Source organism: Gobio gobio (assembly GCF_949357685.1).
Source record: "Gobio gobio genome assembly, chromosome: 17".
NCBI lineage: Eukaryota > Metazoa > Chordata > Actinopteri > Cypriniformes > Gobionidae > Gobio > Gobio gobio.
Window position 1 is genome coordinate 51,282,863 of NC_137110.1, and position 23,226 is coordinate 51,306,088.

The 23,226-nt window shown below is 36.1% G+C and overlaps 1 protein-coding gene across 1 annotated transcript in view; it reads right to left on the reverse strand.

The window, feature by feature from the left end:
* gli1 (GLI family zinc finger 1) overlaps positions 1-23,226 on the reverse strand; it is a gene marked incomplete at its 5' end in the record, with an annotated part of 33,032 nt that overhangs the window by 6,233 nt on the left and 3,573 nt on the right. Inside the window, 9 exons of the mRNA XM_079841659.1 lie at positions 2,323-2,559; positions 5,063-5,227; positions 6,763-6,912; positions 9,320-9,457; positions 12,988-13,095; positions 15,467-15,608; positions 17,306-17,504; positions 18,899-18,997; positions 21,838-22,037. Coding sequence (XP_079697785.1) covers positions 2,323-2,559; positions 5,063-5,227; positions 6,763-6,912; positions 9,320-9,457; positions 12,988-13,095; positions 15,467-15,608; positions 17,306-17,504; positions 18,899-18,997; positions 21,838-22,037 — 1,438 coding nt within the window. The remainder of the gene's footprint in view (positions 1-2,322; positions 2,560-5,062; positions 5,228-6,762; positions 6,913-9,319; positions 9,458-12,987; positions 13,096-15,466; positions 15,609-17,305; positions 17,505-18,898; positions 18,998-21,837; positions 22,038-23,226) is intronic.

Sequence of the window (23,226 nt, forward strand, 5' to 3'; positions counted from 1 at the left end):
TGCGGCAGTCCTGTGGGAGAAAATGCCTTGTTGATGCTAGAGGTCAGAGGAGAATGGGCCGACTGATTCAAGCTGATAGAAGAGCAACTTTGACTGAAATAACCACTCGTTACAACCGAGGTCTGCAGCAAAGCATTTGTGAAGCCACAACACACACAACCTTGAGGCGGATGGGCAACAACAGCAGAAGACCCCACCGGGTACCACTCATCTCCACTACAAATAAGAAGACTGGAAGACAGTTGAAGACTGGAAAAATGTTGCCTGGTCTGATGAGTCTCGATTTCTGTTGAGACATTCAGATGGTAGAGTCAGAATTTGGCGTAAACAGAATGAGAACATGGATCCATCATGCCTTGTTCCCACTGTGCAGGCTGGTGGTGGTGGTGTAATGGTGTGGGGGATGTTTTCTTGGCACACTTTAGGCCCCTTAGTGCCAATTGGGCATGGTTTAAATGCCACGGCCTACCTGAGCATTGTTTGCAGGATAATGCACCGTCACAAAGCTCCAATCATTTCAAATTGGTTTCTTGAACATGACAATGAGTTCACTGAACTAAAATGGCCCCACAGTCTCCAGATCTCAACCCAATAGAGCATCTTTGGGATGTGGTGGAACGGGAGCTTCGTGCCCTGGATGTGCATCCCACAAATCTCCATCAACTGCAGATGCTCTCCTATCAATATGGGCCAACATTTCTAAAGAATGCTTTCAGCAGCTTGTTGAATCAATGCCACGCAGAATTAAGGCAGTTCTGAAGGCGAAAGGGGGTCAAACACAGTATTAGTGTGTGTTCCTAATAATCCTTTAGGTGAGTGTATTCTAACTAAAAACAAAACACACGTTAGCTCCAATTTTGGTTAAAATGTAAAGTTCATGTATTTGCACAGCAGGATAATTATTTACCAAAAATGTATGTTAAGAATCGTTTTGGGAATCGGATCCTTACTCCCAGAATCGGAATCGGATTGAATCGTTAAGTGCCTTAAGATTCCCACCCCTAATGCACACGACTCTCCATTACCGTGAGCATACAGTAACAACTGTTTACTTATGCATTTTGCACCGAATTACATATTACTTCTAACTGTTATATGCAATCACTTTCCACTGCACTTTTACACTTTTTTCGGATAGCTTCTGTCCATAATTTATTGCACCACCTTAATCCACTGCCATATTCCTCATTTTAGCCTAACATATCATTGTATACCTCTATCTGTAAAATTCTGTTTATAGTAATAGCCATCTGTATATTTATTCACGGTACATATTCACCTGTAAATTATGTTTATAGTAATAACATCTCTCTATATATATATTTATATATATTCAGTACATATCCTTGTCCTGCACTTATTCAACCATTATATCCTGCACTTGCTGCTATTGCACTTCTGGTTAGACCTAAACTGCATTTCGTTGCCTTGTACTTGTACTTGTGTAATGACAACAGAGGTGGACAAAGTACACAACTCCATTATTCGAGTGAAAGTAAAAGTACTACTAGTCAAATATTACTCTGTTACAAGTGAAAGTTGTTAAAAACTATTTTTACTTAAGTAAAAGTACAGAAGTACTTGCTTTTAAAAGTACTTAAGTATCAAAAGTAAATGTCCTTTTTTATGTCAATGCATTATTTTATTATTGTTGCATTGTTGTATAAATGCATGCTGGTTTAAGCCAGTCAGTGATGCTCCATACGACCACCTTGAACTCATTTAAATACTTAAAAGTTACAAAGCTTTTTACAAAGCTGCTGTCACTTTAAGGCTGAATGCACGGATCCAATACACTGATACACATCCGATATTCCCCCAACTGTTTACGTTCACTTAAGACATAATCAACTTTGTTTACGTGAATACTTTCCAAAATGAAAATTGACATTTTGTGTGTATTGGTCTGTTTATGTGCGAAAAAACACAAAAGAAAGCTCTATTCAGTACTCGTGCTCTTTCATCAGGCTTTTTCAGATTCATCCATATGTCTATGCTTCTCTTTCTCCCAGACATTTACATTTTGCAAAAAAAACACTTTTAAAGAAGAAAAAAAATCATCCACTGACTTGCAAAGCTGCTACAGAAACGACTTTTGACTTCGAGGACCTTGATAGAAATGTAGTGGAGTAAAAAGTACGATATTTTTCTTTGAAATGTAGCGAAGTTAAAGTAAAAGTATCCCTAAAAAATAATACTTCAGTAAAGTACAGATACTCAAAAAGTGTACTTAAGTACAGAACTCAAGTAAATGTACTTTGTTACTGTCCACCTCTGAATGACAATAAAGTTGAATCTAATCTAATCGGGCTGAAGTCTTACCAGTGTGCCTTCTGGAGCGAGTAGTTTGCAGTCCTCTCTGCTTCGCTCCTCTTTTTCTATCAGAAGTTCAGAGGTTTGACCTGCAGGGGTCAGACCGGGCGGACGCGGGCCGGTGTCTCCGCGGTGCTTCTTAGTGATGTGAGCCTCGGGTCCGTGAACCGTCTTCACGTGCTTCCTCAGAGAGCTGGGGTCGGTGTAGCGCTTCGTACAGCCGGGGATCTTACACACGTACGGTTTCTGAAGGCCAGAGATTAAACACAAGTGCTGTTTGAACCGGACGCAATCATTTATAGGTCAACCTCCAAAGTCGTATCGAACTGCAAGTACATTATAATAAATAACCTACATTTTTCAATAATAAATTGATGCAATAATAAATTGCAATCACAGCATCTTATAACAAATAAATTGCAATCATTTTTATTGCATTGCAATATAGTTTTTTATATAAATTAATAGCAATAATACATTGAAATCAGTTTTTGCACAGTTTATATCTTGCAAAAAATTAATTACAATCATTTTTATTTAATTGCAATAAAGTTTTTGTACAGTAAATAAATTGTGATCAGTGTTTGTACAGTTTATAGTCGTTTTTTGTCTCACAAAACAAAATAATTGCAATATTTTTTAATTGCAAGAAAGTTTCTAAAATATATGAATTGCAGCAATTAAGTAATAAATTGTGATCAGTGTTTGTACAGCTTTTAGTCAATTTTTGTCTTAAAACAAAATAATTGCAATAAAGTTTCTAAAATAAAACAATACAATAATAAATTGTAATCAGTGTTTGTACAGTTTATAGTCAGTTTTTGTCTTACAACAAAACAATTGCAATATTTTTTAATTATTGCAATGAAGTTTCTTTAATAAATCAATGCAATAATAAATTGTAATCCATGTTGGTACAGTTTTTTATTTAGTCAGTTCATGTCTTGCAACAAATGAATTGCAATAAAGTTTATTTATAAATTATTGTAATAATAAATTGCTATTATTGTTCCTTTCTAAAGTTTTAGAGTTTTAAAGTTTAACGTTTTTCTATTAAATTAATAGAAATAATACATTGAAATCAGTTTTTGTATGTCTTGCAGCAAATTAATTACAATAATTTTTTATTAATTGCAATAAAGTAATTGCATTATTTTTTAATTAATTGCAGTAAAGTTTTTAAAATTAATAAATTGTAATCCGTTTGTACAGTTTTGTTTTAGTCAGTTCGTCTTACAACAAATGAATTGCAATAATTCATAACAATAACGTTTTTTATATAAATGAATTACAATAATAAATTGCGATCATTGTTGCTTTCTTAAGTTTTTATTTTGTTTTAGTCATTTAATCAATTGCAATTAAGTTTTTTATATACATTAATACAATAATAATTTGCGATCAGTGTTTGTACAGTTTTTGTTTTAGTGACTTTATGTCTTACAAAAAAATTAATTGCAATAATAAATTGTGATCAGTTCATTTCTATTTTTTTTATTTTGTTTTAGTTTATAATAATTGCAATAAAGTTTTTATATAAATGTATTGCAGTAATAAATTTCGATCAGTGTTTGTAGTTTATAGTTTTGTCTTACAACAAAATAATTGCAATAAAGTTTCTAAAATAAAACAATACAATAATAAATTATAATCAGTGTTTGTACATTTTATTGTTTTAGTTAGTTTTTCTTACAACAAATTAATTATAATAATTTTTAATTAATAGCGATAAAGTAATTGCATTATTGTTTAATTAATTGCAATAAAGTTTTTTTACTTACAAAGTTTTTTTGTCTTAAAACAAAATAATTGCAATATTTTAAATTAATTGCAATAAAGTTTCTAAAGTAAATAAATTAAATGATAGTTTTTCGTTTTAGTCAGTTCATGTCTTACAACAAATTAATTGCTATAATTCATAACAATAAGTTTTTTCTATAAATGAATTGCAGGTTAATTTAAACAGTCATAAGCACACTCTAAAAAAATGCTGGGTTGTTTTAACCCAGCGGTTGGGTTAAATGTTTGCTTAAAACAACCCAGTTGCTGGGTTAGTCCATTTTCAACCCAACTTATGGGTTATTTTTAGGGCTGTCAAAAGATGAATCGCGATTAATCGCATCCAAAATAAAACATTGTGTTTACATAATATATGTGTGTACTCTGTTAATTATTATTTATATATAAATACACACACAAGCATGTATACACTCTAAAAAATGCTGGGTTAAAAATAACCCAAGTTGGGTTGAAAATGGACTAACCCAGCATTTGGGTTGTTTTAAGCCAACGGTTGGGTTAAATGTTTGCTTAAAACAACCCAATCGCTGGGTTAAAACAACCCAATCGCTGGGTTAAAAAAACAATTGCTGGGTTAGTCCATTTTCAACCCAACTTGGGTTATTTTTAACCCAGCATTTTTTAGAGTGTATATTTAAGAAAAAAATATTATTTTTATATATAAAACATTTATATTTATATATATTATAGATTATATAAATGTATATACAGTATGCAAATATTTCTTAAATATATACATGAATGTGTGTGTATTTATATATAAATAATAATTAACAGAGTACACACACATATATTATGCAAACACAAACTTTTATTTTGGATGCAATTAATCGCGATTAATCTTTTGACAGCCTTAGTTATTTTTAACCCAGCATTTTTCAGAGTGTAGCATTGCTGAAGCCGAGAACATGGCGTGTGTGTGTGTGTGTGTGTGTGTGTGATGATGTACCTCGTTGGAGTGTGTTCTGTTCTGGTGCTTGGCGCGGTCAGATGCGTTGGAGAAGGCCTTGTTGCAGCCCTCGTGCTCACACACATACGGTTTCTCGCCGGTGTGTGAGCGCAGATGAGTCTTCAGGTTCTCCAGACGCGAGTATGCTTTATTACAGCCCTCGAACTGAAGCACAGGAGCAGAAACATTCATTATCTGGAGATGTTTGGGACAGTGTTGGGGAAAGTTACTTTGAAAAGTAATGCATTACAATATTGCGTTACTCCCTAAAAAAGTAACTAATTGAGTTACTTAGTTACTTTTTAAGAAAAGTAATGCGTTACGTTACTTTTGCGTTACTTTTTCTCACCTGGGCTGGGCTTGTTTTTGTTTTAGTTTTTGCTTTTGTTTATAACAAAAAAAGTCATATTTTTGTGCAATGGTAAAGACCTCTTCATACTAAAATGTAAATAATGCGCCCTAGGCTGAGGTGAAAATGCAGATTCCCTCATGAACACTAGAGGGCGCAGCTCTGGATAATGGAGGAATAGATGCAGGAGGAAAAAGTTACCAATAAAAACAAAAAATCTAGTAATTTTCATCATCAAAGGTCAGCAGCAAGACATTGGTCAATTAAATATAAAGGTAGATTATGCATAAAAATAGTTGTTTTATTTATTTAACATTTAATTATTGGAGGTTTGCATAGTACTCTGATTTTGCATTTGACAGATTTTAATCATCTTGAGGAGTACATGATCTTTATTGTGCAAGTGAGATAAATAAATGCTCACATTTAGTCTAGAACTACAATAACCCTCATGTTCACACACACACACACACACACACACACACACACACACACACACACACACACACACACACACACACACACACACACACACACACACACACACACACACACACACACCTCTGCACTTATTTCTCTCAACATGGGGGCAGGAGAGCTGTCAGTCAAATTAATATGAAAAAGTAATTGCGTTACTTTTTTGAAAAATATTATATTTTGTTGTAAATTGGAAAAGTAATGCGTTACTTTACTAGTTACCTGGAAAAAGTAATATTATTACAAAACTCAAGTTACTTGTAATGCGGTTCCCCCAACACTGGTTCGGGAGGGCTGAAGCAGAAGTCATGTGACCGAGCAGGAACTCACAGTTAGTGTTAGACCGATATATCGGCCGATATTTGCGATTTTTACATGTATCGGCATCGGCCGATTCAAGGCTGCTGCGTTCGCGATATTTTTTCAAGAGATTAAGTTAAGTGCACCTAAGCATTAAATGCCTAGGTTGTAAATAGTTTTAAAATGAAGTATAGTACAGTCAGTGTGTATGTTGCTTGCTTGTTGATACTGTGCAATAGTGTAATTATTTTATATATGCTTAAATATTTATTTTCAGAATTTATTTTCACCACTGAACTCTCTTTTTTTCTTGTTCTACCTCACCTGTTTTTACTATTTGTTAAATATTGTTTTTTTTTAGTTCAAAAAATGTTCCTTTTTTAATTTTTAAATTGTTATCATGATCATTGTGTCATTTTTATGATGTAAATTGAGGGAGCAAAAGCAGTATCGGCTCCAAATATCGGCTCAAGAAAATCGGCAGCCCGTATCGGCCATCGGCTGAGGCTGATGAAAAAAAAAATCGGTATCGGCATCAGCACTAAAAAATCCATATCGGTCGACCCCTACTCACAGTGCACTTGTGCGGCTTCTCTCCGGTGTGTCTGCGCATGTGGACCACCAGCATATACTGGGCCTTGAAGGGCCGCTGCTCCCGAGAACAGTCCATCCAGTGACACACAAACTCCTTCTTCTCCCCGTGGATGTGCTCGTTGTTGATGTGCTGAACAAGGGGAACATCAGGAAACGGGATGATTGACAGGGGAAATAAACACCTAGTGTCATACACCGCCAGTGATATTGCGAAATATTATGATTTAAATCAGCTGTTCTCTATGTGAATATATAGTAAAGTGTCATTTATTAAGCTGAATTTATCATCATTACTCCAGTCTTCAGTGTCACATGATCCTTCACTAATCATTCTCATATGAGGATCTGATGATCAACATCATCCATAGCTGTTTTATACCAAGGCTGCGTTTATTTGATCATAAATACAGTAAAAATTTTGAAATATTATTACAATTTAAAATAGCTGTTTTATACCAAGGCTGTGTTTATTTGGTCATAAATACAGTAAAAATGTTGAAATATTATTATAATTTAAAATAGCTGTTTTATGTCAAGGCTGCATTTATTTAATCATATATACAGTACAAATTTTGAAATATTATTACAATTTAAAATAGCTGTTTTATATCAAGGCTGCATTTATTTGATCATATATACAGTAAAAATTGTGAAATATTATTACAATTTTAAATAGCTGTTTCGTACCAAGGCTGTGTTTATTTGGTCATAAATACAGTAAATTTTTTTAAATATTATTATCATTTAAAATAGCTGTTTTATACCAAGACTGCATTTATTTGATCATAAATACAGTAAAAATTATGAAATATTATTACGATTTTAAATGGCTGTTTTATACCAAGGCTGCATTTATTAGATCATAACACCAGTAAAAATTATGAAATATTATTACGATTTTAAATAGCTGTTTTATACCTTGGCTGTGTTTATTTAATCATAAATATAGTAAAAATTTTGAAATATTATTACGATTTTAAATGGCTGATTTATACCAAGACTGCATTTATTTAATCATAACTCCAGTAAAAATTATGAAATATTATTACGATTTTAAATAGCTGTTTTATACCAAGACTGCATTTATTTAATCATAACTCCAGTAAAAATTATGAAATATTATTACGATTTTAAAAAGCTGTTTTATACCAAGGCTGTGTTTATTTGGTCATAAATACAGTAAAAATTTTAAAATATTATTATAATTTAAAATAGCTGTTTTATACCTAGGCTGTGTTTATTTAATCATAAATATAGTAAAAATTTTGAAATATTATTACGATTTTAAACAGCTGATTTATACCAAGACTGCATTTATTAGATCATAACTCCAGTAAAAATTATGAAATATTATTACGATTTTAAATGGCCGTTTTATACCAAGGCTACGTTTATTTGATCATAAGTCCAGTAAAAATTGTGAAATATTATTATAATTTAAAAAAGCTGTTTTATACCAAGACTGCATTTATTTGATCAAAAATACTGTAAAAATTATGAAATATTATTACGATTTTAAATGGCTGTTTTATACCAAGACTGTATTTATTTAATCATAACTCCAGTAAAAATTATGAAATATTATTACGATTTTAAATAGCTGTTTTATACCAAGGCTGCATTTATTTGATCATAAATACAGTAAAAAATTGGAAATATTATTATAATTTAAAATAGCTGTTTTATACCTTGGCTGTGTTTATTTAATCATAAATATAGTAAAAATTTTGAAATATTATTACGATTTTAAACGGCTGATTTATACCAAGACTGAATTTATTAGATCATAAGTCCAGTAAAAATTATGAAATATTATTACGATTTTAAATGGCTGTTTTATACCAAGGCTGCATTTATTTGATCAGAACTCCAGTAAAAATTATGAAATATTATTACGATTTTAAATGGCCGTTTTATACCAAGGCTACGTTTATTTGATCATAAGTCCATTAAAAATTGTGAAATATTATTATAATTTAAAAAAGCTGTTTTATACCAAGACTGCATTTATTTGATCAAAAATACTGTAAAAATTATGAAATATTATAACGATTTTAAATGGCTGTTTTATACCAAGACTGCATTTATTTGATCATAAATACAGTAAAAATTGTGAAACATTTTTATAATTTATAATAGCTGTTTTATACCAAGGCTGTGTTTATTTGGTCATAAATACAGTACAAATTCTGCATTAATCTGATCATAACTCCAGTAATCAGTGTAATATTCCTCCAGTGTAGATCAGCTGTTCTCTATGTGAATATATAGTAAAGTGTCATTTATTCCTGTGATCAAAGCTGAATTTATCATCATTACTCCAGTCTTCAGTGTCACATGACCCTTCACTAATCATTCTAATGTGAAGATTTCCAGAAGAGAAAGTTCTCCGTGAATAAGAGTCTGATTTTCTTTCTGTTTATCACTCTATCACACTGACTCGCCATATCACACACTTCCGTTTTGAAGCTTGTCAGTCAAAGACAAAATGTGAAAGAATGGTGTGTAAAGTGGAGTAAATGACTCTTATCGCTCACATGCACGAGTTGTTCCTGAGTGTCGAACTCTTTGCTGCAGCTTTCCCAGTGGCAGTTGGTCTCATAGACGGCTTCTGGTTCAGGTTTCTCCTCTTTATCCAGGTCATCTCTTCCCTCGAGTAAACCCAGAAGAGGATCCTGCAGAGGTGGACAATGTACTCCATTACTCGAGTGAAAGTAAAAGTACCACTGGTCAAATATTACTCTGTTACAAGTGAAAGTTGTTAAAAACTATTATTACTTAAGTAAAAGTACAGAAGTACTTGCTTTTAAAAGTACTTAAGTATCAAAAGTAAATTTCCTTTTTTATGTCAATGCATTATTTTATTATTGTTGCATTGTTGTATAAATGCACGCTGGTTTAAGCCAGTCAGTGATGCTCCATACGACAACGTTGTACTAATTTAAATACTTAAAAGTTACAAAGCTTTTTACAAAGCTGCTGTCACTTTAAGGCTGAATGCACAGATCCAATACACTGATACACATCCGATGTTCTCTCAACTGTTTACGTTCACTTAAGACATAATCAACTTTGTTTACGGGAATTTTTTCCTAAATTAAATTTTTTAAATGTTGTGTGTATTGGTCTGTTTAAGTGCAAAAAAAACACAAAAGAAAGCTCTATTCAGTACTCGTGCTCTTTCATCAGGCTTTTTCAGATTCATCCATATGTCTATGCTTCTCTCTCTCCCAGACATTTACATTTTGCAAAAAAAAAAAAAAAAACACTTTTAAAGAAGAAAAAAAATCCTCCACTGACTTGCAAAGCTGCTACAGAAACGACTTTTGACTTCGAGGACCTTGATAGAAATGTAGTGGAGTAAAAAGTACGATATTTGTCTTTGAAATGTAGTGAAGTTAAAGTAAAAGTTTCGCTACAAAATAATACTTCAGTAAAGTACAGATACTCAAAAAGTGTACTTAAAGGGTTAGTTCACCCAAAAATGACAATTCTGTCATTAATTCCTCTCCCTCATGTGGTTGGACACCCGTCAGACCTCCGTTCATCTTCAGACACAAATGAAGATATTTTAGTGTAAAGCTGATGCTGAGAAAGGCTTCAGATAGGCCTCCATTGGCATTCAGTACATTTACACTCACTAGACCCATAAAAGGCACTAAAAACGTCGTTACAAAGTCCATCTCACCACAGTGACTCTACAATAATTTTACGAAGCGAAGACAATAGTTTTTGTGCGCAAAAAAAAAATCAAAATAACTTTATTCAACCTCTTCTTGTCTTCCGTGTGTGCCTCCACGACGCATGCGCAAGAATATGAGCAGATCCGGCGTTCGGGAATCCATGAAATACACACTTTAACCCCATTTTGAGAACTACGCCGAGACCTAAAGCACGATCAATGTAGAATTCAACAGCTTAGACACGCGCGTCTTCCTCTGCTTGTAAACAAATCTCTTCTGGGTCATGTGTCCGAACACCGGATCTGCGTCATATTCTCACGCATGCGTCGTGGAGACACACACGGACAGTGTTGGGCACGTTACTTTAAAAAAGTAATTAGTTATAGTTACTAGTTACTTCTTACAAATAGTAACTGAGTTAGTAACTGAGTTACATCATTATAAAAGTAACTAATTACCAGGGAAAGTAACTACTGTGTTACTTTTTTCTTTCTTTCAAATATGTCAAATAACTTGGATGCCCCCAATTTTAAATATGTTAAATGAATGAATTGGACACTAAATAGAATAAATTGCTATTATAAAACATTGTACATTAAATGTACACTATTGTAATGTTGCTGTGGGACAACGTGAGAGACACCTATCAAATTCAATACATTATTGTAAATATTATCAGTAGTATCACTACTATAGTTTAAATATTGTGTAAATAGTATCAGTACTTCTTTACTACTCCTCTGGTAGTGGAGCTCACGTTATCACCTGGGTTTTTAGCCACTAATGTTGTGGCTGTGATGATGTGAGGCTTCATTAGATTAGATTAGAATCACTAGCCACCGGCGTGGAGAGACTCTTTCTTCCTGGGCATAAGTTGCACGTTACATAAACATTCTTACCTTTCACCTCAACGAGGGAAAAGTAGCGCTTATACTTCCAGTTTGCGAAAACTACCTTTGAAGTCGTTGGACTTGCCATCGCTGACTGTGCATATGCGTGTGCGTCATAGGTGTGTGTGTGTGTGTGTGTGTGAGTGTGAACTCAACCTATCAACCTCAACCTTGTCTCACACCCACCAATCATCATCAGTTATGTGTACCACCGCACCCACCCCCAACACGCATGGCTGGCGCGCGCGCGCGCACACACACACACACACACGCATTGCAGGTCCGACTGACTCACGACGCATTCACACGAGGCTTCGGCGTCAACGCTTGACAGAGGGCGTGGCTGAAACTTGGTGCTGACGCGACCGTCATAGTGACAACAGCTAATCACATACTTGCCGCTTGGACCACAACACAACACAAAAAAGCGCCTTTTTTGACAGCTAGTCTGTGAGACTATTTTGTGTATGAAAACTGATCACTTTAATATTTGATTCCTCATTTGGCTGGGGGATAGCGCCTATTTGAACCATATGATATGATATGCTGCCTGTCATTCAATGATAAACAGAGCACGGACGGAATACAAGCATGATACATTCCAGATTCTCCAACCGTCTCTGCCACCTCTTTCCAGGCCTGGTCTCTCCAGTTTGTGTCCCGGTATGTAAATAATGATTGGTAGTAAAGGACCGGGTGATTACCCACCGCAATTATTAGCTTTTCCTCCATTTTAGAACGTTCTTCACTCTTCATTCACCGGTGTTTTAAACGAACGCGATTGGCTAGCGTCTGCTCTAGGATATTTGCATAGGGTGATCTGATTGGATGACGCCTGCGTTGGCGCTTGAAAAGTTGAGAAATCTTCAACTTTTGCCGCTTGCAACGCGAGTGAAGCGCCGCGACGGAACCCACAATTCAGTTCGGCAACGCATGACGTCACCCATTCAAAGTAAACGAGAAGCGTTGACGCCGACGCCCCGTGTGAATGCGGCGAGAGAGCCTGTTCGGATGAAACCGCTTCAGTGAGCTCAATTATAGTAACGCCGCATTTTTTTTCCTCAGTAACGCTAACGGCGTTGTAACGGAAGAAACAGTAATTCGTTTGATTACTCGTTACCGAAAAAAGTAATTCCGTTAGTAACGCCGTTTATCTATAACGCCGCTATTCCCAACACTGCACACGGAAGACAAGAACAAGCTGGATAAAGGCGTTATTTCGATTTTTTTTTGCGCACAAAAACTATTGTTGTCGCATCGTAAGATTATTGTAGAGTCACTGTGGTGAGATGGACTTTGTAACGACGTTTTAAGTGCCTTTTATGGGTCTTGTGAGTGTAAATGTACTGAATGCCAATGGAGGCCTATCTGAAGCCTTTCTCAGCATCAGCTTTACACTAAAATATCTTCATTTGTGTCTGAAGATGAACGGAGGTCTGACGGGTGTCCAACCACATGAAGGAGAGGAATTAATGACAGAATTTTAATTTTTGCGTGAACTAACCCTTTAAGTGCAGTACTCAAGTAAATGTCCTTTGTTACTGTCCACCTCTGGCTGCAGCACATGAGCATAAACAGTCATGAGTATCGCATCCAGAACTCATGTATTAGTCAAAGACGGGCGATTCTTACCTGAGTCCCTGTGGAGGATGGACTCGCCACATCCCCCTCTGAATGCTCCTCCAGGCTCTTGATGTTAATGCCCTCCATCACGCTTCCCAGAACCGGCTCGGTCTTCAGCTGAACACACACACCACGGTTATTATTATAATCATAAACTAACATTTTTTACAGATACAACTATTGAAAATCTGGAATCTGAGGGTGCAAAAAAATCTAAATATTGAGAAAATCTCCTTTAAAGTTGTCTAAATGAAGTCCTTAGCAATGCATGTTACTACTAATAATACATTTGTGATATATTTATGTAACATGATCTTAATATCCTAATGATTTTTGGCATAAAAGAAAAATTGATAATTTTGACCCATATATGTATTGTTGGCTATTGCACAGATATACCCGTGAGACTTATGACTGGTTTTGAGCTACTGGGTCACAAATGGACTGGAAAAAAGACAAAAATACTAAATAACAAAATAATTTTTTGCTTTAAAACAATCTGCTTTGCCTAAAGTGCTATGAAGCTGACGTGATTTGACAACTGACATGAAATCAAATATACAGCACCGGTCAAAAGTTTGGTCATTACTATTTTAACATTTCTGAAAGAGTCTCTTCTGCTCATCAAGGCTGCATTTATTTGATCAAAAATACAGAAAAAATTGCAATATTGTGAAATATTATTACAATTTAAAATATGGGTTTTCTGTTTTGATATACTTTAAAATATAATTTATATCCTGCGATCAAAAGCTGAATTTATCCTCATACTCCAGTCTTCAGTGTCACATGACCCTTCACTAATCACTCTCATATGAGGATGTTGTACACAGTTACTTTTTTTATAACCTATCATACTTTTTTCAGGATTATGATGCATAAAAAGACAACAAAAAAAACTACAGCATTTATATATAAAATAGAATTTTTTTTAAATATAAACTACCATTCAAAAGTTCGGGTCAGTAATTTTTTTTTCTTTTTTTGAATGAAATTAATACTTTTATTCAGCAAGGATGTGTTAAAGTAATAATAAAGTTAAAATAGTATTATTAAAATTAATAATTGAGCATCAAATCCTCATATGAGAGTGATTAGTGAAGGGTCATGTGACACTGAAGACTGGAGTAATGATGATAAATTCAGCTTTGATCACAGGAATAAATTATATTTTAAAGTATATCAAAATAGAAAGCCATTATTTTAAATTGTAATAATATTTCACAATATTACAGATTTTTCTGTAATTTTGATCAAATAAATTCAGCCTTGATGAGCAGAAGAGACTCTTTCTAAAACATAAAAATAGTAATGTTTCCAAATATTAAAGAATGGTAACACTTTGCTAAAAGGATCCATTTTTAATATTAGTTTATGATAATTTCATATTTAATAAAGCTTATTTCAGTTCAGTGTCAGGGCAACACTTCTGATTTGTGTTTAGTTTAAGTTAAACACTGACATTAGTAACTGTAAATAAAAGAAATTAAAACTATGACTGAAATAAGAATAAATTAAACCTGAATAGTAATATTATAAAATGAAAAGTAATAAAAATTACAAAAGCATATATATATATATATATATATATATATATATATATATATATATATATATATATATATATATATATATATATATATATATATATATATATATAAAAGGAAAAGCTAATTCAAAATATTAATACAAATAGTAACACATTAAAATAAGGTTCCATTAGTTAAAATAAACTGAAGAAAAATATTCTGAAGCATTTATTAATCTAAGTTAATATTAATTTCAACGTAATCAAAAATCTAAAAGTTGTCTGTTAATATTTTATGGATTTTAACTATCATTTAGATGAATAAACCCTGTAACAGATGTACTGCACATTGTTAGTTGCAAGTGTGACCATGAATAAAACTAAACCATCATAAACTGAAAAGAATATTCTAAAGCATTTATTAATCTTAGTTCATATTAATTTCAACATTTACTAACACATTAAAATCAAAAAGTTGTGTCTGTTAATATTTTATGGACCTGGACTTTAACGTTTAAGTATCATTAAGATGAATAATTAGTAACTGGAAATCAATAAATTAAAACTATGACTGAAATAAGAATAAATTAAACCTGGATAGTAATATTATAAAATAATATGTAATAAAAATGACAAAAGTACATTACAAAATTACAAACACAACTAAAATATAAAAGTAAAAGCTAATTCAAAATACTATTAAAAATGATAACACATTACAAGAAGGTTCCATTAGTTAAAATAAACAGAAAAAAGCATTTATTAATCTTAGTTAATATTAATTTCAACATTTACTAACACATTAAAATCAAAAAGTTGTGTCTGTTAATATTTTATGGACCTGAACTTTAACTTTAAGGATGATTAAGATGAATAAACACTGTAACGAATGCACCATGTGACCATGAATGAAACTAAACCAGCAGGTGTCACTAAACCCAGTGACGGGACGGCGCTCACGTGTGTGTGTTTGGGAGGGCCGTGGAGCCTGGGGTTGTGTGGAGGCAGGCGGGGTGGAGGTCCGAGGCAGGATGGAGAACTGTACATGTTCCCCTGAGCTCTGGATGGGTAGTTCATGGAGCTGGAGAAACCCAGCGACGGACTGAAATCATAAGGAACGTGTGTAAATGGGCAGAGGTGAAGGCTTTACGGGACACTCAGGATTTACTACTTAATGCTATTGCGTTGGACTACAGCTTTCTCATGACTTTACTCATACAGGTATAACAGTTTTTTGATAGTTTCTGTACTTTTTGGGAGGTTTTCCCACCTTGGTATAGAGTTCCCGGGTCAAAAATGACCCGCCAACAGAAAACTGATATTATTGCATCAACTTACACAAACATTGTGATCTATTGGATTTAATCATTTTATCTCTAAAGGGTTAGTTCACCCAAAAATGTAAATTGTGTCATTAATGACTGAGCCTCATGTGGTTGGACACCCGTCAGACCTCCGTTCATCTTCAGACACAAATGAAGATATTTTAGTGTAAATCTGATGCTCTGAAAGGCCTCCATTGGCTCAATGCACTTTACACTCTCAAGACCCTTAAAAGACACTAAAGACTAAAGTTACAAAGTCCATCTCACTACAGCGGCTCTACAATAACTTTATGAAGACGAGAATAGTTTTTGTGCGCAAAAAAACCCTAAATAACGACTTATATAGTGATGACGATTTCAAAACAAAGCATCATGAAGCTTCGAAGCGTTATGAATCACTGAGCCGATTGATGATTCGGAATTTGGCGATTCAAACTGCTGAATCGACTCACTGATTAATAACGCTTCAAACTGCTGAATCGACTCACTGATTAATAACGCTCCAAACTGCTGAATCGACTCACTGATTAATAACGCTTCAAACCGCTGAATCGACTCACTGATTAATAACGCTTCAAACTGCTGAATCGACTCACTGATTAATAACGCTCCAAACCGCTGAATCGACTCACTGATTAATAACGCTCCAAACTGCTGAATCGACTCACTGATTAATAACGCTTCAAACTGCTGAATCGACTCACTGATTCATAACGCTTCAAACTGCTGAATCGACTCACTGATTAATAACTCTTCAAACTGCTGAATCGACTCACTGATTAATAACGCTTCAAACCGCTGAATCGACTCACTGATTAATAACGCTTCAAACTGCTGAATCGACTCACTGATTAATAACGCTTCAAACTGCTGAATCGACTCACTGATTCATAACGCTCCAAACTGCTGAATCGACTCACTGATTCATAACGCTTCAAACTGCTGAATCGACTCACTGATTCATAACGCTTCGAAGCTTCATGAGGCCGTGTTTTGAAATCGTCATCACTATATAAGTCGTTATTTAGGGTTTTTTTGCGCACAAAAACTATTCTCGTCTTCATAAAGTTATTGTAGAGCCGCTGTAGTGAGATGGACTTTGTAACTTTAGTCTTTAGTGTCTTTTAAGGGTCTTGAGAGTGTAAAGTGCATTGAGCCAATGGAGGCCTTTCAGAGCATCAGATTTACACTAAAATATCTTCATTTGTGTCTGAAGATGAACGGAGGTCTGACGGGTGTCCAACCACATGAGGCTCAGACATTAATGACACAATTTTCATTTTTGGGTGAACTAACCCTTTAAGTATAACGCATGTGACCATTAACCCACATGTGAGCATGCAAATGTGTTAAATTATTCAAATATGAACTATGTAATATTTGGTGATAATATAGCATGATGAGAGATTTACAAAGCGGGTCATTTCATGCGGTGTAATGCTGATGGCAGACTGCAGGGGGCGCAGGTCCTCACCTCATGGTGCCCACAGACAGATGCCCGTATGAGCTGGCAGCGTTCTGCCCGCAGCGAGAGTTCACGAAGGCCACCAGTGAGTTGGGCGAGGTGCGGATGACCGTCTGCAGGTCCACACTGGCATCAGACAGGGGCGAGATGGACAGCGCACGCTTCTTACTCAACTTCAGCATGGAGCGCGGCGTCGAGAAACAAGACGCTGCCACACACACACACACACACAGAGAGAGAGCATTTTTGGTCTTGGTAGCACTTTAAAATAATCAATATGATCAGATATTCATACATTCAAATTTTGGTGAAAATGCTACCCTGGCGGGTAAAGAGTTAACCATGACCCGAAACGTTTTATTAAAAAAATGTTAAAAATCGTAGCTTCATCGGAATGGTCCGAAACTTGGTGACTTTATTGGTACTTGGTATATGAACACCCAAAAAAATTGGGGACAGGATTTGAAAAGTCTAAGTGGTCGTAAAAAAATAGTCACACATTCGGGTCAAAAATGACCCTCATAGAAAATGAATGGGAAATTGGCAAAAATATGAAAATACGGAGGTTTTTTGTGCATACAATCTACAAATCAGCCAGGATGCAGAAAAAAAGCTCAACAGTGAAGATCTCTAAAACATCAAGAATGCAAAACTCACACAGACACACACACAAAAACACAATTAGCTTTTGGAATGGCACGCGTTAATTTGTGTGTGCGTGTGTTTTTGTGTGTATAAGTGCAGCCTGGTCTCATTGCGAAAATGTACCTCTGGCAACGTTTTTGCAAACCCCAAAATACGTACCAATATGTACATATCACTGCAGTTTCAAAGTGATATGTCCACTGGGTGCCGCCAAAAGCTTCGTTTTTTCCCGGAACAGATGAGCGTCAATCTGACGTTTTGTGACATTGTTTTTTTATCGTACACCAACACTAAACCCTAAACCTAACCGATTGTGTTAACAAAAGCAAATGTGACAAAAATACAATAGTAACCATGTCTTGTTAGCTTGTGTGAACTCATCTTTGAGCTCTTTTATCATGACTTGTCTTTCACGGGATTCGTACCTGAGCTTTCATTATAACAAGTACAAATCTGTACCAGCTGAGCTACTGAGCAAACTTATTATATAATAAAAAGCCGAGCATATGGAGCAGATTAAGTGACGCAAACTCCAAAATTTATTCATTTACATGAAAAAAAAAAACGATAAAAAGTGCTTGCTGTTTTACTGCCTCTAGTGTTCATTTCACTTTGAAACTGCAGTGATATGTACTTATTGGTACGTATTTTGGCGGTTTGCAAAAACGTTGCCAGAGGTACATTTTCACAATGAGACCAGGTTGCATAAGTGTGTGTGTGTGTGAGTTTTTTTGTCTGTTTTGCATTCTTGATGTTTTAGAGATCTTCACTGTTGAGCTTTTTTTCTGCATCCTGGCTGATTTGATGATTGTATGCACAAAAAAACTCTGTATTTTCATATTTTTCCCATTCATTTCCTCTGGGGGTCATTTTTGACCTGAAGGTCCCGAGTGTGGCCCGTGAATGAAGAAGCCAGAGGGTGAAGTGATTGAACTGTATGAATTTGCTCTGTCTCACCGTCTCCTGGTCCCATGTGCTCAGGGCCCGGCTGGTGATGCGTGAGACTGTGGTGAGATGACATCATGCTCTGGGTACAGTAGGGGACGCCGCTGACCCCTGGAACAACAACACGGTTACACTGATCTGAGCGCAGGAGCTCTGAGGCGTGTCCGGATCCACTTCTGCTAGTTTAACGGACAAACGCTCATGGTCCAGAAGGGCCGTCCCTCGTCTCTTAATGAGCATTGGGTGTGTTTTGGGCGTAACATCAATAAACCAATCAGAGCCTCATCTCCCTTTCCCTTTAAAAGCCAATTGTGCTGCACCACGAGAGGATTCACTGTTTATATGAGGAGAGACTGAACGCTTCTCCAGAGAGTGTGTGTGTGTGTGTGTGTGTGTGTGTGCTGCTACACGTCCCTGTGTGTGTCATAATCAGAGTGTGTGTGTGTGTGTGTAATAATCAGAGTGTGTGTGTAATAATCAGAGTGTGTGTGTGTGTGTGTGTGTGTAATAATCAGAATGTGTGTGTGTGTGTGTGTGTGTGTAATAATCAGAGTGTGTGTGTGTGTGTGTGTGTGTGTGTAATAATCAGAGTGTGTGTGTGTGTGTGTGTGTAATAATCAGAGTGTGTGTGTGTGTGTGTGTGTGTAATAATCAGAGTGTGTGTGTGTGTGTGTGTGTGTGTGTGTAATAATCACAGTGTGTGTGTGTGTGTGTGTGTGTGTAATAATCAGAGTGTGTGTGTGTGTGTGTAATAATCAGAGTGTGTGTGTGTGTGTGTGTGTGTGCTGCTGCGCGTCCCTATGTGTGTAATAATCAGAGTGTGTGTGTGTGTGTGTGCTGTTGCATGTCCCTATGTGTGTAATCAGCAGTGTGTGTGTGTGTGTGTGTGTGTGTGTGTGTGTGTGTGCGCTGCGCGTCCCTGTATGTGTAATAATCAGAGTGTGTGTGTGTGTGTGTAATAATCAGAGTGTGTGAGTGTGTGTGTAATAATCAGAGTGTGTGTGTGTGTGTAATAATCAGAGTGTGTGAGTGTGTGCTGTTGCGTGTCCCTGTGTGGTAATAATCAGAGTGTGTGTGTGTGTGTGTGTGTGTGTGCTGTTGCATGTCCCTGTGTGTGTAATAATCAGAGTGTGTGTGTGTGTGTGTGTGTGTGCTGCTGCTGCGCGTCCCTGTGTGTGTAATAAGCAGAGTGTGTGTGTGTGTGTGTAATAATCAGAGTGTGTGAGTGTTCTGTTGCATGTCCCTGTGTGTGTAATAATCAGAGTGTGTGTAATAAGCAGAGTGTGTGTGTGTGTGTGTGTGTGTGTGTGTGCTGCTGCGCGTCCCTGTATGTGTAATAATCAGAGTGTGTGTGTGTGTGTGTAATAATCAGAGTGTGTGAGTGTGTGTGTAATAATCAGAGTGTGTGTGTGTGTGTAATAATCAGAGTGTGTGAGTGTGTGCTGTTGCATGTCCCTGTGTGTGTAATAAACAGAGTGTGTGTAATAGGCAGAGTGTGTGTGTGGTGTGTGTGTGTGCTGCTGCGCGTCCCTGTGTGTGTAATAATCAGAGTGTGTGTAATAAGCAGAGTGTGTGTGTGTGTGTGTGTGTGTGTGCTGCTGCGCGTCCCTGTTGTGTAATAATCAGAGTGTGTGTGTGTGTGTAATAATCAGAGTGTGTGAGTGTGTGTGTAATAATCAGAGTGTGTGAGTGTGTGTGTAATAATCAGAGTGTGTGTGTGTGTGTGTGTGTGTGTGTGTGTGTGTGTGTGTGTGTGTAATAATCAGAGTGTGTGAGTGTGTGCTGTTGCATGTCCCTGTGTGTGTAATAGGCAGAGTGTGTGTGTGGTGTGTGTGTGTGCTGCTGCGCGTCCCTGTGTGTGTAATAATCAGTGCGTGTGTGTGTGTGTGCTGCGTGTCCCTGTGTGTAATTATCAGAGTGTGTGTGTGTGTGTGTACTGCTGCTGCGCGTCCCTGTGTGTAATTATCAGAGTGTGTGTGTGTGTGTGTGTGTGTGTGTGTACTGCTGCTGCGCGTCCCTGTGTGTAATTATCAGAGTGTGTGTGTGTGTGTGTGTGTACTGCTGCTGCGCGTCCCTGTGTGTAATTATCAGAGTGTGTGTGTGTGTGTGTGTGTGTGTACTGCTGCTGCACGTCCCTGTGTGTAATTATCAGAGTGTGTGAGTGTGTGTGTGTGTGTGTGTGTGTGTGTACTGCTGCTGCGCGTCCCTGTGTGTAATTATCAGAGTGTGTGAGTGTGTGTGTGTGTGTACTGCTGCTGCGCGTCCCTGTGTGTAATTATCAGAGTGTGTGTGTGTGTGTGTGTGTGTACTGCTGCTGCGCGTCCCTGTGTGTAATTATCAGAGTGTGTGTGTGTGTGTGTGTGTGTGTGTGTACTGCTGCTGCGCGTCCCTGTGTGTAATTATCAGAGTGTGTGAGTGTGTGTGTGTGTGTGTGTGTGTGTGTACTGCTGCTGCGCGTCCCTGTGTGTAATTATCAGAGTGTGTGAGTGTGTGTGTGTGTGTACTGCTGCTGCGCGTCCCTGTGTGTAATTATCAGAGTGTGTGTGTGCTGTTGCGTGTCCCTGTGTGTGTAATAAGCAGAGTGTGTGTGTGTTGTGCTCCTCCTATAGGCTCATATCACTAACACACTCTTTAAATAACACACAAATACTGCACTATTGACTTTAGAGCAGGTGTGTGTTGGTCAATGGTCAGTGATTTTCAGTTCCTCCAATAGCAGCTCCAGCAATGCTCCTGATCACACATGAGAACTGCGTCCGGCTGGAGAACACACTCGTCACAGCTCCGGGTGTGTGATAGGGCCCCAGACGCATCTATTTGACTATTATAGACCCAAAGTTTTGATACTCGATTGGCTCTCAAACCACTGATCTGATTCAATATTACACTGATCTAATGGCAGCCCAGCTCAATGAATGTGAGGCTTCTGATAATGAGCAGTGAGCACTCACCCTCGGGCGGGGCCATCCCGCGGTGTCCCATCATGCCGTGCGGCGGGGGTGCGTGTGGCGGACGCATGTAGGGGTCCATGCAGGCTCCAGGGGTCATGGAGTGGTTGTACATCTCTCTGCTATCCGGCGGCTGACCACTAGGGCGCGCCACACACACAGACGACACCTCGCTGTAGGGGGATCTTACTGACGGAGCCAGTCTACACACACACACACACACACACTTACTTATTACATACCCATATATAATATTTTCTATTATTTATATACTGTATATATATATATAGCACCAGTCAAAAGTTTGGAAACATTAAGATTTGTAATGTTTTTGAGTCTCTTCTGCTCACCAAGACTGCGTTTATTTGATCAAAAATACAGTACAAATTGTGAAATATTATTATGATTTAAAATAGCTGTTTTTTTTCCAAGACTGCATTAATTTGATCATAAATACAGTAAAAATTGTGAAATATTATTGCATTTTAAAATGGCTGTTTTATTCCAAGACTGCATTAATTTGATCATAAATACAGTAAAAAATATGAAATATTATTACAATTTAAAATGGCTGTTTTATTCCAAGACTGCATTTATCTGATCATAAATACAATACAAATTGTGAAATATTATTATGATTTAAAATAGCTGTTTTATTCCAAGACTGCATTAATCTGATCATAAATAATGTAACAATTATGAAATATTATTACAATTTAAAATACCTGTTTTATTCCAAGGCTGCATTTATCTGATCATAAATACAATAAAAATTGTGAAATATTATTATGATTTAAAATAGCTGTTTTATTCCAAGACTGCATTAATTTGATCATAAATACAGTAAAAATAATGAAATATTATTACAATTTAAAATAGCTGTTTTAATCCAAGACTGCATGTATCTGATCATAAATACAGTACAAATTATAAAATATTATTGCAATTTAAAATAGCTGTTTTATACCAAGGCTGCATTTATTAGATCATAAATACAGTAAAAAAAATATAATATTATTATAATTTAAAAAGCTGTTTTAAACCAAGTCTGCATTAATCTGATCATAACTCCAGTAATCAGTGTAATATTCCTCCAGTGTAGATCAGCTGTTCTCTATGTGAATATATAGTAAAGTGTCATTTATTCCTGAGATTAAAGCTGAATTTATCATCATTCCTCCAGTCTTCAGTGTCACATGACCCTTCACTAATGTATAAAATAATACTTTTATACATCAAGGATGCATTAAATTGATCAAAAGTGACAGTAAAGTCATTTATAATGTTACAAAAGATAAAACGTAGCCTTGGTGAGCAGAAGAGACTCAAAAACATTTAAAATGTTTGACTGTATTTGATGATTGTGATCATCCGTTCGGCCACCAGGAGGCG